The 15358-nt window shown below is 43.6% G+C and overlaps 1 protein-coding gene across 3 annotated transcripts in view; it reads left to right on the top strand.

Moving 5' to 3' along the window:
- Positions 1-15358, top strand: part of PCCA (propionyl-CoA carboxylase subunit alpha) — a 475583-nt gene that overhangs the window by 191129 nt on the left and 269096 nt on the right. For all 3 annotated transcript variants that reach the window (XM_090022723.1, XM_090022741.1, XM_090022732.1), the window contains one exon: positions 3006-3156. In XM_090022723.1, the coding sequence (XP_089878849.1) occupies positions 3006-3156 (151 nt within the window). The remainder of the gene's footprint in view (positions 1-3005; positions 3157-15358) is intronic.

Genomic DNA, 15358 nt, shown 5'->3' with positions numbered 1-15358 from the left:
TAGCTGTCTTTTTGTCTGTATGAGAAATAATAATGCTTGTTTTTGAAATAGAGACCAAGGCTATCATTCAGTATTGGAAATCAGCTGGTCTGTAATTGCTCAAAACGTGGTTGTGTAACAGGTGATATAAATTGATGTTCCTTGATTAAATTACAACTTTTTCCTCTGCATTCTCTTACTGCAGGGCTGTCCAACTGGCAGCCCATGTACCACATGCAGCATTCAAAGGGTTAAGAGTTCCTGTTCAACTGCCACTTCTCCCATTGCTCTTTTGGTGGCAGTGGCTGGGATCTCTGGGCTCCACCTTTCTTGTTCGTCTTCTGGTTCCTGTCCCCAGTTGTGGTGCAGCTATGGGGGGCCCAGGCTGCCTGTGTTGAGGGTGGGGAGCTGGGCTATGGCCTTCATGTGTGGTGGGGAGCTGGGTTGTGCATGTGGTGGGGGGAGCTGGGCAATGCATGCAGGGAGGTTGAAGCTGGCCTGTGTGCACATGGAGAGAGAGCTTGTCTGCATGTGGAGGGAGCTGGTGTGGGGGCTGAGTTGCCCATGTGGCAGGGCAGCAGCCCCTGGAGGATGTGTTCCCCAGGTCTGTGGCCTGTGCTGCATGTGGTCCCCAGCTGCTCAGAAGTTGGAAAGCCTTGTCTTACTGAATCAGAGTAACAAGCCCATCATTTTACATTACAATGCCAATGTGAGAAGTTCCTGCTTTTCCCATTCCTTTTGATCTTAGTGATCTCTTCAGATGTGTGAGACCAGAGACTGGCATGGAATCCATTGACACCTTTCCTGAATCAGACTTCATTTTTTTCCCCCAGAGTGTCTACAGGCCAATTAGGGCTGTCTTATGCACTACTGCCATCTGTCTCCAGGCTTACTGAGGGAGCCTAGACAGCACATTGAGAAGTGTATACAAGGGCCCCCTGTCTGTGCAGTGTCAGCACTGCAAGCTCTGTGCTGCTTAAGGGATCAGCATTTGAATGTCTATCTAGGGCCTCCAAATAAGTTTTTCTACCAGGAAAACAAACCTGGGAAGATTCTTCCACATGTATAGGTAAGCTAAGTTGAAATACAGATGCAATAAGTACTTTTGCTTAGTGTAACTGTGTTTCTAATAGGAAACAGTTTGACATATATAAGGTTTTTTTTTCATTATAAATCCGTGTTCCAGGTCTAGAATCTCTTAGTAAAAAACTTTCTCTAACTCTGATAAAAGCCAAAAGTTTCCCTACCACTCAGGAACTACCTGTATAGGTTAATCTAATTCTGAACATGTATCCTAGTGAGAAGGAACCATCAGTATGTATATTTTTCTTGAGTTTGTAGTTTACTGGCCAATTGAAAGTCATGCATTTTGTCTTTGGGGGTGAGGAAGCTTGGTGATTGGGAGCAGTCACTGCAGTGGTTCCTAAGGGAATAGCAGAGTTGCACACTGGGGCAGAGGAACACCACCGAATGGTAGCCATACTGTGTGAAATGGACTGAATCACAATCAGAAAAATGCAACTACTGGGTAAATTTGTGATGGGAAATTTGGAGGTTTAATCTGCAAACTGTTAGTGTTTTTGATTATTGGGTTCAGTCTTATGAATGCCCTAGTTTTCTTTCATAACAATCTTACCTATGTAAGAAACCCAAATTAAAACAAAAACAAACCACAGGTCAGATTATCTCATTTGGACCTTATGAACTTTCCTAGTTTATCATTACTTGCCTTACAGAGCACATTGCTCTATAACAGCTACATCATATTTTAAACAGATGCAGAAAACAAGGCAACCACAAGCTTAGGGTGATGTATTTTTTCCTTGATCTAGGCTCAACCAGGGGGCTATGGCACTCTGGGGTGCCACCAGATCCTTTAAAGGGTTCCATGAGGTTTGAGGAGATGATCAGAAAAGGTCAGTCTCAGGCGTGTCCCTGTGTGGCTGATCTTCTACCCCAGCTGCCCAGCCCCTCTACAAGGAAGCAAGCACTGTAATATATACATTAGTTTTTAAAACTGGGTGCCACTCAATTCACAAAAGTTATGGAGGGGCACCTCATCGAAAAAGGTGGAGAATAACTGATCTAGGCATTCATTTTTCCATAGTATGGTTGTTGTCTACAAACTTCAGCATTGCCCAGAATTTTTTTGATGATGGATTTTATTAATTAAATGTGCCTTTAAATTAATCATTAAATATTTTAGGTCATATTTTATGGATTTTAATGTTGTACAGATGTGCATTGTTTTCTTTTATATCTTTAAAACATTTTAGATCACAGTAGCAGTGATTACCAAGACTTCTGCATGCTGCACTTAAGCCTTATTTCTTAAAAGGAACCTAGAATGAAATAAGGTTCATCTAGGGTTAGAATAATGGAATCATAGGAAAGTAGGGCTGGAGGGGACCACTGAAAGTCATCTAGTACGAACCCCTGCTGGAGGTAGGATTATCTCTGTTCAAACCATCCCATACAAATCCTTGTCTAACCTATTAGTAAAAGTACACAATCAACCCTGTTACACAACTACAAGGAATAGCACCCTAACCTGCCATAGGTAAAGCAGGGAGACACTGATGACTGGTGTCTTGTTGCTGCAAGGATTGTTAAAGTGCATCAGTGACATCTAAGGAAGGGAGCTCAGAGGAAAGTCCTTTGCTGTAGAGGAAGGTCTATACCAAGCTGACTACTGGGTAAAATTCCTTCTTAATCCCAAATGTGATGACCCATCTGAGTCTGACCAGAGAGACAAGACCTAAGCAGGAACCTCCAGCATTCAGGCTCAGCAGCAGCACTGGTGCACCCCAGTCAAAACCCCCAACCTTGGCTGCAGCCAGTGTCCAATGCTTCTGAAGTAGTTCTGGTGTACTCTTGTTTATTCACTGATACAACTATTATATGGCAGTATTGACTGGATTGTGTGGTATCATCATCTTTTTTGCTTTATAGGTTACTTAAGCAAAGGATAAAACTGTTCAATTACGTTTTTCAACTAAAGAAAGGTACTGTTTTTGCACTTGCAGCACTTTTCTGGATCCTGAAACTCGAAGAGCAATGGGAGAACAAGCAGTAGCTCTTGCCAAAGCAGTAAAATATTCCTCTGCTGGAACAGTAGAATTCCTTGTGGATTCCAAGAAGAATTTTTACTTCTTGGAAATGAACACTAGACTTCAGGTAAGAAAAACAACTGTTCAGATTTAGAAGAGTGTTATTTGAAAAAACAAAACGTAAACCTCCCTCTAAAGTAATGGCCTGGTTCTGAAAAGACTTGCACACAGGAGTAACTTTACATGTTGGAATAGTCCCTGCCGAAGTTAATAGGTCTAATCACCTGAGTTAGCCTATGTACACAGTTTTTGCAGGAATGAGCTTTTTCACAGTACTCAGAAGTGAGCTTTCAATGCTTTGCTCTTTGTTACACTTGACCTAAAGACCTTGCAAAAGGTCACAGTTAAGTGCCACTTCACAGTAAGTGACTAGCCACTGTGCTTTGATATTTTTCCCTCTTGGCCACTGAAATTTCCTCTTATTTTTCATGCTTTGGTGACAGTTTGTTAAATTGCACTAGTAGGGTGATTAAACTACACATACATGCCAGAAATAGTAACACTGGAAATTTGAATACTGTTTCAAGTCACGGAGAAAAAAAGCTAGTGAACAACAAGGCATAACTTTGGATTGGAAATGATTGTATAGTAGCTGAACTATTCAAGATGTTATAGCTTTACATTAAAAAAAAAAACTCAATCCAACCTTTCATTGGTCAGGTTTCCCCTCTAGCTGTGATAACACAACAGAATGGTAATCCAAGTTGGGTATCATTTTCAAAGATATGAAAAAACATAACTTGTCACATCTCACAAGTTGTTTTTTCATATCTTTGTAAATGATTGAATTTTATCATGATATGAATTTTATCACAATCTTTGTATTAGTTAAATAATTTAAAAAAGTAGCTTTCCCTTCTTTCCCTTATGTCATATAATGATATCAAGGGGTCAGGGCTTTGCAGTTCATTTTCTGTATCTTAGAGGGACCAAAATGTTAAGTGACAGATATAATAACCATTAATTCATTTTCAGCTGCTTTTTACTTGGGGCCAAATTCTGACTGCTGCTTGTGCAGGTCTGCAGTGATGGTGAAAGGAACTCCCCATTCTTCCATTTTTTTTTTAAATTTTTTTGCTTGACCTTCATAAAGTCTGGGGAGACGTGTAGTTTCTATGCTCAATTCTCTGCTCCCTTAGGAGGAAGAGAAGTACAGAGAAGTTTGGATCACAACCCCTTTTTCCCTCCCTTCAGTGGGTGACTTCATCCAATAAAATTGCTTCCCTTATTCCTGTATCAAGGTATGGGGTAAGCTCTGTTAGGGTTTTACCTTTCCAGTGTCCTTACTATAGGCTTTGAATTCCAGTCACAGTTTCTCCTATATCTGATTTAGTAAAAAAAAAGATAAAAAATAATGGCTAAACCATTTAACATTTGTCTGTTAAAATGTTAGTAAACTTCCTGTTGCCTCAGTATACATTCTTTATATTTATACACAATTTCTGCAGTCTCATAATTTTTCAGACATTTCAGGTAAAGCTTCTGATGGGTTGCTATAATTTTGTTTGTCCTAAGAAAATCTATAAAATGATCTATATCTGATTCCAGCAGTTGGTGACATGCCTAAATTCCCTCCTTTGCTACATTAGTGGATCCCAAATAAGTGTTTGGGTAAATGTGATCAGCCCAACACCTCTGAGATCAATTCTCCCCTAATTTTTTTTAAACATTGTCTCTGTCTGCAGTTTTCAGTAATATGCAGTGGTAAAACCTGTCCAGTTCCTCCTCATCAAAGTTATTCAGTTGTACAACAAGCCACATGTGCAGTAAGAAAACTTATACAATGGAAGAAATACCATCTTTAGAAATGTCAAATACTTCTCATCAAATATTGTTTAAGCAGTTTGAGAGGTCCTCTCTAATAGTAGCCTCACTCCTTCCAACTCTTAGGAAATTTACTAACCTTAAATTATAATACTTATGTACATTCTTTAATTCCTCTATCCATCTTCACTGTGTATTGCCTCTAATTAGCATTTCAGTTTGAAGCTGGAGAGTAGTAATTTTCTTTGCTTTTTCTCTAAGCTTTTCCAATTGATCTGTCACTATTCCTAACTCTCAAACTTTAGTTTCTGTTCCACTAACAGATATGTAACTAGCATCTAGTTTTTACTCCCTTCTATTAAGAGCCAAACATAGACACTCTAATGAAGCTTCTCCAGATTTAACTTTAGATCCAGAGAGCCTCCAGATGTCTTTATATGTGTATTCACTCTAAGTGATATATGCTTCAGGATCCTGCTCCTTTATCTTGTATGTACTGGCGAAGGCTTCCAAGTGGCTCTGCTCTTTCTGTGAACTTGTGTAGAGTTTCATGTGGTTGTAGATTACCAATAGGAAGTGCTTTTGGGGACTGGGCACACATCAGATGCATCATCTTGCCTTTTAGAATCATCCAAATGCATCATTACTAAAAGGATGTGCAGTTTCCTCTTCATTTCATACAGTAATTGTGAACTTGGGAATCATATCAGAACACATTTACCTCAGAATCAGTCCTAGCCTTCAGTGAACCTCGCACAAGCTAACAATTTTATACCTGATCCTGATGCCATTCTGACTGCCTCTGCTCCCCATTCATTCTCTTTTTTTCATGCTGAGAAACCTGAAGTCTGCCTAGTGGAATTTACCCCAGTCATATTGTTTGCTGCTTGTAACTTTTTTTGTTACCTTTTGTATCTTCAGAAAGATTTCCTTTTACCTTGCAAATCATAAACCAGCAGAAAAAGTTAAAGGATGCTCACTACTGTGCTAACTGCTGCAAATACAGTATGAAGTTATTAAGTCAAATGCGGGTGAATTAAGTCTATGATTTCTATTATATTGTACAAGATTTTGTTGTTATAAATATTTTGCTCTCCCTTCTTCAAAGATTCAGGGAAAGTGATTTATTCTATGCTCTCAGTAAAGTTTTCTTTCCATCTAACTTTTCTACCAGCTTTCATAAGACTGCTTAGTAGCAGAACAGTTTGAAAGGAGCTGAGATCAGCTAATTGTGTTACCAAATAAGTAATTTTTGCTACCAGTCAAAAAAACCTGTACAGGCTTAGATGCTTGCCATACCGTCTATGAGAGCTTCCTGTGTGTTTTCATTTAATGCGCATTTGGAATAGTTTTCAGGCAGTTACCACTGTTAGAATTGTTGAGGCAGACCAGATGTCACATATTTGATCCTTTATAGCCACTTGAGGAGTCAGTTGGTTTGTGTTGCCTAGTTGTCATCGCCATAATAAAAGGTAGTCATAAACAAAAGTAGCTTAGAACCTGCTTTGAAATAAATGAAAAGCAAAATCTTACAGATCAATAACCTTCCTAGCTTGAGAGCCATATCAAAACCCGCTTATCCTGGCAGTGTATTCATAATGATTGCTTTCTTGCTTTATGAACATTTCAGCTGGTATGTTTCTTTTTGGCTTTAGATGCAGAGATAGTAAAGTTTGCAAATAAAGAATGCCTGTAATATAAAGGTGTGCAGTATAAGTGAGATTCTTTTAAATGCCAATCAGTCGAGGAGGGCAAATATAGGTATCAAAATGCTTTACAAGTAATTGTTTGTAGAATTTCAGATTTAGAAGCATAACTTTGATTTATCATAACTATATAATGGGAGTATTCATTGTATAATGAGCAGGGATCCTGTTTTTTCTCCGATTTAAAAAACTATCTTGAAATCCACATTTTTCCGTGATCAAAATGAAACACCACTGTATATATATGGCTGGCATTTCATTTTAATCATGGAAAAATGTGGATTTTGGGATACTTTTTTAAATCCAAAAATTGGGGATTTTTTTATCAGAGAAAACCAGGATTCCTGATAATGAGTTATTTCAAACAAATGTATATGTTTAATTGGGGAATTTGGTACAAGCTGCATGGAGTCTACCAAATCTGTTTGTTGTCTGAATTAATTTGTATAAACTGGACTCAGATTTATATATATTTCATAGCTCATGAAAAGTGCTTGTCATGATCTCTTGCAACATTTCTCATTAATATTTTTATAACATCCACTTTTGATTTTATATTCAGGAAAAAAGAGGAGATTATAGATCATTAGTGTAGCAGGTTTTTAGAAGGTTCATTTGCTGGAAGAAAATTACATGCCTGTCTGTGTTTCTGTTTTCATAGATTTCATAGACATTAAGGCTGGAAGGGACCTCGGAAGATCATCTAGTCCAGCCCCCCGCCCAAAGGGCAGGAAGTCAGCTGGGGTCAAAGGATCCCAGCAAGATAAGCATCCAATTTGCCCTTGAAGGTGTTCAATGTAGGTGCTTGAACAACCTCTGATGGCAGGCTGTTCCAGACCCTGGGGGCTTGGACAGTAAAGAAATTCTTCCTTGTGTCCAGCCTGAAATGATCTTGCAGTAGTTTATAACCGTTTGACCTTGTCATCCGTTGGGGCGCTCTGGTGAACAAACATTCCCCCAGATGCTGGTGGTCACCCCGATAAACTTATAGGTGGCCATCAGATCACCCCTGAGCCTGCGCTTTTCCAAGCTAAAGAGCCCCGTGGCTCTCAGTCTGTCATTGTAAGGTCTGTTGTCCTGACCTCTGATCATGCACGTGGCTCTTCTATGGACTCTCTCAAGCTTTTTCACATCCTTTTTGAATTGTGGAGCCCAAAACTGGACGCAGTACTCCAGCTGCAGCCTCACCAAGGCCGAGTACAAGGGGAGAATGACGTCCCGGGATTTGCTTGAGAAGCATCTATGGATGCAAGCCAGCATTTTGCTTGCTTTACTAGCCGCAGCCTCGCATTGCAGGCTCATGTTCATCTTGTGGTCAATGATGACCCCCAAGTCTCTTTCTTCTGTAGTGCTAGCCAGCACAACACTGCCGAGCCTATAAGAATGCTGCAGGTTTTTCTTCCCAAGGTGGAGAACCTTGCATTTTTCGGTGTTAAACACCATCAGGTTCTCGTCCGCCCATTTGCCGAGCCTCTCCATGTGAGCCTGGATCACCCTCCTGTCTTCTGGTGTGGATGCTTTCCCCAAAAGTTTGGTGTCATCAGCAAACTTGGCCAGTCCGCTTCTGACTCCAGTGTCCACATCATTAAAGAAGATGTTGAACAATATGGGTCCAAAGACAGAGCCTTGGGGGACCCCACTGGTCACAGGACACCATGATGAGTGACTTCCATCAATTGCTACCCTCTAGGTCTGACCACGGAGCCAATTTTCTAGCCAGCGGATTGTGGTGGACCCAAGGCCACAATTGGCCAGTTTCGCCAAGAGGTGATCATGGGATACCAGATTGAGGGCTTTTTTGAAGTCAAGGTATATGACATTAATCTCTTCGCCCTTGTCCAGGTGATAGGTCACCTGCTCGTAGAAGGAAATGAGATTGGTCAAGCAAGACCTACCTGCAACAAACCCGTGCTGGCTATCCCTTAGTATGTTGTCATTAAGGACAGCCTCTTTAATAAACTTTTCTAAGATCTTCCCCAGGATAGAAGTCAGGCTGATGGGCCTACAGTTAGGCAGATCCACTTTCCTCTCTTTCTTGAAGATAGGCACCACATTGGCCTTCTTCCAGTCTTCGGGCAGTATACCAGAGTGCCATGAGTTTTCAAAGACCTGTGCCAGAGGCTGGGCTATGATGCTCACCAGCTCCTTGAGTACCCTGGGGTGTAGATTTTCAGGGCCGGCTGACTTGAAGGTATTCAGCTTCTCAAGGTGTTCCTTCATGAGGTCAGCATTAACGGAGGGCAGGGGATCACCTGGACCTCCCTGTCCTATAGCTGGCATGGGTGTCCCATGGGACTGATGATAGACCGACGCAAAGTACCCATTTAATAGGTTGGCTTTTTCCTGGGCATCAGTTGTCAGTTGCCCCATCTGGTTCAGCAGGGGTCCAATGTTGCCCTTGCTTTTCCTCCGGCTCCCCACATACCTGAAAAAGGACATTTTATTGTCCTTAATGCTCAAAGCTAGTTGGAGTTCAGTTGCAGCTTTGGCTTTCCTGTTTTTCTCCCTGCAGGACTGGACCAGTGCAGAATAATCCTTCTTGGAGGTGACTCCCATCCTCCATCCTTTGTAGGCCTTTCTTTTTAGCCTCAGGAGGTCTGCTAGATCCCTGGAGAGCCAAGGGGGCTGCTGTGCCCTCTTGCTGCCTTTCCTCCGAGATGGAATAGACTTAGCTTGTGCATTGAGGATCAGTCCCTTGAGGAGCAACCACTCTTCTTGAACTCCCATCTTCCTGGGGTCATGGTGCGTTAGGGCCTCACTGACAAGCCTCCTGAGCTTGTCAGAGTCGGGTTTCCTGAAGTCAAGGACTTCGATGTTGCTGACCGACTTGCCAGTTTTACAGTGGATGGTGAAGGTGATCAGCTTATGGTCGCTGTCACCCAGCTTCCCATTGATCACTAGGTCACTGAGTAGGTTATCCCCGATAGCCAGTACCAGGTCATGCAGCACTTCGCCTCTTGTTGGCCCATAGACTTCTTGAGTCAGGTAGAGATTATCCATGCATGAGAGAAAGCTTTGTGACCGCTCAGATTTTGCCGAGTGATCTTCCCATGAGATGTCTAGGTAATTGAAGTTACCCTTGACAACTATGGTCCTGGAGCATGCGGCCTCAGCCAGTTCCCGGGCGAACTCCTGGTCAAGCTCAGGACTTTGGTTTGGAGGTCTGTAGTAGACTCCCACCGTTGTGTCCCCTGTGCCATGTTCTCCAGGCATTTTAACTCAGAGGGTCTCCAGTTGTCCACCCTGGTCGCCAACAGCAGCTTGCAGGGACGCGTAGCTTTCCTTAACATAGAGAGCTACACCCCCGCCCCTTTTATCTACGTGATCCCTCCTGTACAGCGTATAGCCATCTATACCCATGGTCCAGTCATGGGTGGAGTCCCACCAGGTCTCCGTTATCCCTATGACATCATCATTATTTGCATTGAACAGGAGGACAAGCTTCTTCTGCTTATTCCCCAAGCTCCTGGCATTTGTGTACAGGCAGGCAAGTGTCCCCTTGGGGGCTCTTGCCTTGCCTACAGATTGTACCAGGGTTGGGGCAGGGGTGGGCTCTTTTAAGTGCCTTGGCCCACTGAATTTCCAAGGGTTGCTCAGCAGGCCAGCAGTGGCAGTAGTCCGCCCCCCCCCCCCCCCATCCCCCAACGGGCTTAGTTTAAAGCCCAGTGGAGCAGGTCAGCCAGTCTGGCTGAGACGAGCCTCCTCCCCAGGGGGGAGAGGTGGAGGCCATCTCTTCCCAGCAGCTTGCTGCCTCTCTTGCCAAAAAGCGGGCTGTGGCCATGGAAGCCAAAGCCTTCCCGATGATGCCAGTGCCGCGGTCTTTGGTTGACTACGTGGATCCTCCTCTCCCTGCTCAGCCCATACCCCGAGACTGGGAGGATCGATGAGAACACCACCTGTACCCCCAGACCCCCCCCAAATCCCTGTAGCACCTGACCCAGCTGGAGTACTCGGAGCCGTGTCATTGGTGCCCACATGAATAAGGAGCATAGGATAGTGGTCTGTGGGCTGGAGGAACTTGGGGATCTTCTCCACAATGTCCCGGATGTGGGCCCCTGGGAAGCAGCAGACTTCCTGGGCTAAGGGGTCAGGGCGGCAGATGTCTCTTCAGTCCCCCTCAGGATGGAGTCTCCCATAACAAAGACCTTAGGTTCTGCTAGGGTTTCCACATTTATTATAATGTGTTCTTTAACCGCTATATGTGTCAGCATATGTTTTAAAATTTAAAAGAGAATGTAATGTACAAACCCTGGGATTATTGTGCACTAAGCATCTGTAACATGTTTAAAACATTGACCAGCAGCAAAATTCTTGTTCATTCTCTTTAAAGACTCCTTACTAGTATGAACAACTTCTGAAAAATGTTACGTTGTAGAAATATGGTCATGCTTGCTACCAGCAACAATAAGTGCAAAACATAATGGCGGCAATTTTCAGGGTGGATTTGATTTAAATAAGATAGATTTAATCTTGATTTAAATCACTGGTCAAGAAGCCTCACTTTAATCATTGTTTTCTACAGAAAGTGCATTCTTGTTGTAAGATATCCTTTATTAATTTAATATTGAAACTGCACTTTTAGAGAATGTTAAGGGCTTGACTGTGTGCATACAAACTTGCAGAGGGACAATATGGCTGATGGGTGGGTAATCAGGTCTTTTATCTCTCATCTCCATATACAGCTGTTAACAAGGTTATTCTCTCTGGAGACAACAAACTCTCCCTATGCCTGAAGAAGGACGTTTGTACCTGAAAGCTTGCAAAAAACAATTTTTCCAACTATTTACTTGGTCTAATAAAAGATATCACATCTGCCCAAAAAACCTTATCTACCTATGATCTCTGGAGACACAAATCCACAGTTTGAGAACTGAAACTAAGCATCACAGAGATGCTTAATGGGCTTTTAGACTGAACACTGAGTCCCTTTGGGTAAAATAGTTTTCTTTAATCTTTACTGATCTATAGAGGAGGCTCTGGGAACCCCATAAGATTGGGCCCCTAATATAGTCTATGGCCTGTTGTGACCTATTTATAAAACCTTTTTCAAAAAGGTTACATGAATATATTGTCTTGAAGTTATAAATCCATGATGATATCTTTGAATTTTAACATATCTTTAATTAAAACTATCTTTATATTAAAAAAGCTTTGTTGAAATCAAGGTATACCACATCCACTGGTCTACCTGCATCCACAGAGCTAGTCATGCCATCATAGAAGGCGGTTGGGATGGTCAGGCATGACTTGTCCTTGGTGAATCCATGCTGACTGTTTTTAATCATCATCATCATCTCCTCCAAGTGTTTTGAAATGGATTACTTGAGAATGTGGACCGTGATTTTTCCAGGGATTGAGGTGAGGCTAACTGGTCTGTAGTTCCCTGGATCCAGTTTTTTCCCTTTCTTAAATATGGGCACTATGTTTACCCTCTTCCAATCATCTGGGACCTATCCTGATTGCCATGAGTTTTCAAAGATGATAGCCATCAGCCATCTCCATCAGCAACCTCAGGTGCATCCCATCTGGCCCCATGGACTTATATGTGTCCAGCTTTTCTAAATAGTCCCTAACCTGTTTTTTTTTTTTTGCTACTGTTGGCTGCTCACCTCCTCCTCAAACTGTGCTGCTAGGTGCACTATTGTTGGAGGTGATCTGGCCTGTGAAGACTGAGGTGAAAAGGGCATTGAACAATTTAGCCTTTTCTACATCCTCTGTCCAAAGTTTGCCTCCCTCATTCAGTAAGGACCCGCACTTTCCCTGATCCTGTTCTTGTTACTAACATACTTGTAGAAACCCTTCTTGTTTACCCTTCATGTCCCTTGATAGCTACAACTCCAATTGCACTTTGGCCTTCCTGTCTTCATCCTTGTGTGCCCAAGAAAGGCTTTTATACTCCTCCCTAGTTATTTGTCCAAGTTCCCACTTCTTATAAGCTTCCTTTTTTGTGATTTAGTTTACTGAAGAGTCTCCTGATAAGCCAAGCTGGTCTTCTGCCACACTTGCTAGTTTTCTGCACATTGGGATGGTTTGTTTCTGCACTCTCAGCAAGGCTTCTTTAAAGTATAGCCAGCTGTCCTGGACTTCTCTCCCCATCAGACTGTCTTCCCTGGGAATACTTCCGATGAGTTTTCTGAGCAAGTCAAAGTCTGCTTCTCTGAAGTCCAGGATCCTTACTCTGCTACTCTCCATCCTGCTTTTCCTCAAGATCCTAAACTCAGTCTCGTGATTACTGCTGTCCAAGTTGCCATCTACTAGTACATACCCACCAATTCATCCCCGTTTGTGAGCAGCAGGTCAAGAAGAGCATGGCCCCTAGTTGGCCACTCCAGCACTTGCACCAGGAATTTGTCCCCAACGCTGTACAAAAACTTCCTGGATTGCCTGCACACTGCCCAGCAAATGTCAGGGTGATTGAAGTCCCCCATGAGAACCAGGGCTTGTGATCAGGAAACTTTGCTAGCTGTTTGAAGAAAGCCTCATCTACCATTTCTTCCTTGTCTGCTAGTCTATAGCAGACACCCACTATAACATCACCCTTGTTGCACTCACCTCTGACCTTAACTCAGAGACTTTCAGCAGGCCTATCTCCAGTATCATACTGGAGGTCTAAGCAATCATGACTATTCTGCATAAAGTGCAACTCCTTCTCCTCTTCTCCCCTGCCTGTCTTTCCTGAACAGTTTGTTACCTATCCATGATAGTGCTCCAGTCATGTGAGCTATCCCACCAAGTCTCTGTTATTCTAATCATGTCATAGTTCTGTGACTGTGCAAGGACTTGCAAATCTTCTTGCTTGTTTCCCAGGCTCTGTGCATTCATGTATAGGGACCTAAGGTAACTTGTTGCTTGCCCTGATTTCTCGGGAGGTATGAGAATACTTCCCCTGTTGCCTCTCTCCTGCTTGCTCTTCCTCTGGGTCTCCTGCTTCCCCACTTACCTCAGGGCTTTGGTCTCCATAACCTGACAAACCTAGTTTAAAGCCCTCCTCACTAGGTTAGTGAGCCTGTCTGCAAAGATGCTGTTCCCTCTCTTCATCAGGTGGATCCCATCACTTCTAGCAATCCATCTCCTTGGAACAACATCCCATTGTTGAAGAAGCCAAACCCTGCTGGTGCCACCACCTATGCAGACAGGTATTGATCTTCAAGATGTACGTATTCCTGCCCAGGCCCTTTCCCTTGACTGGAGGGATCAAAGAGAACACGACCTGAGCCCCAGACCCCTTTACCCTTGCACCCAGAGCCCTGTAGTATCATTGGTGTGCACATGGATGAGCAGTGTGGGGTAGTAGTCAGATAGCCAGATGAGTCTCGGTAATTCCTCCATGACATCTGGGATCTAGGCTCCAGGCATGCAGCAGGCTCCAGGAAGTCTCCCAAGACAACAGGTTAGGTTGGCAAATGGTTCCCTGCAGAATGGAGTCTCCAACCACCACCACCCGTTGTTTCATCTTGGTTGTGGTTGTCATGATCCTTCCCATTTTGGTGAAGTCTGGCCTAGTCTCTTTCACCAATGGAATGTGCTCCTCCCTCTCTGTTGCTAGGGCTGCATATCTGTTCTCCAGGCAAACTTCTGCAGGTGGAGGTAAAGATTTCTGCTTGCTGCCAGTGGTCACAAGCTTCCAACTTCCACTCTCCTAGAAATCCATGTGTTCTCTCTTCTCTAGCGCTGCCTCTGGCAGTTCTTTCTCCACAGTCTTGGTGGTTTCCTCCAGTACTGAATTGATGAATTCCTTGTGGCAGAGGATGCTTCAGAGCCTCACCATCTTCTCTTGTAGATCTCTTGCCTGTTCCCTGAGAGACACCACCAGGAGGCACTGCTTACAGTGTAAGCACCCCCTAACCTGGCTGTCATCAGAAGAAAGCTGCAAGCCTCCAGTGCCAAACCTGAACATGGGTGGAAGCCTCGATGGTGAGAGGTTCTTCCTGGACAGAAACCTCACAGGTGCAAGAAGAGGAAGTGGCAGTGGCTCTGGCATTGCAGTGTCCTCCACCCATTTCCTGGGTCTCTTAATCTGCCTTGTCTTGCTTACTGTCCTTCTTCCAAGCACATCTTCTGTAGTGAACTAGTCTGGAAGCTGGCCTGTTCATTGACCCCAAAATGTTCCTTTTTTTCTATTTCCCCTCACCAGGCTGAAAGACTTTCCTCCTCAAAAGGTTGGGGGGAAGCAAAATAACTTGTGCACTGACCTGTGAACTGCCTGCAAACTGATTACCCTGTTTGCTGGCTCCTTGGTCACCCAGGGAGTCTCCTTTTATACCTGCTGGTCCTGGACTGACTCCACCTCCTCATTAGAGCTTCTGTCAGGCCCAGGCAACAATCATTTGGCAATTATTAAGTCAGCAATACTCCCAGCTTCTCAGAGCACACACCCCAAGCACACACAGCCCACCAAACAAACACTCAGGAAATCCAAGGCACAGGCAACTCTGGATCACTTACCTTCCCTGGGCAGGAGCTGGTGCCTGGCTTTTTTCCCCTTTCCTCCTCTTGCTCCCAACAAACTGCCTGTAAACTGCTTACCCTATTTGCAGCCCCTCTTTGCTGACCTCCTTGCTACATTATAGTTTTTATTTATAAAACGAGGAACCCATCTGAAGACTTCAGCTGCTCTAAATTGCCATAGCTTCATTGAAGTCATTTATAGTAGGAGAAGATCACAGATTCACAGAAGTTTAGGGCTGGAAGGGACCTTGAGAGATCATCGGGTTCAGGCCCCCCCTGCTCTGGGTGGGAAAGACTGCTGGGGTTAAACAAAGGTATGTGTCCAGTCTCCTTTTGAAGATCTCCAGGATA

This window comes from Crocodylus siamensis, chromosome 1, assembly GCF_052110815.1.
Source record: "Crocodylus siamensis isolate JL-2025a chromosome 1, ASM5211081v1, whole genome shotgun sequence".
NCBI lineage: Eukaryota > Metazoa > Chordata > Crocodylia > Crocodylidae > Crocodylus > Crocodylus siamensis.
The sequence above is the reverse complement of the archived record's forward strand: the minus strand, read 5'-3'. Positions and strand labels throughout refer to the sequence as shown.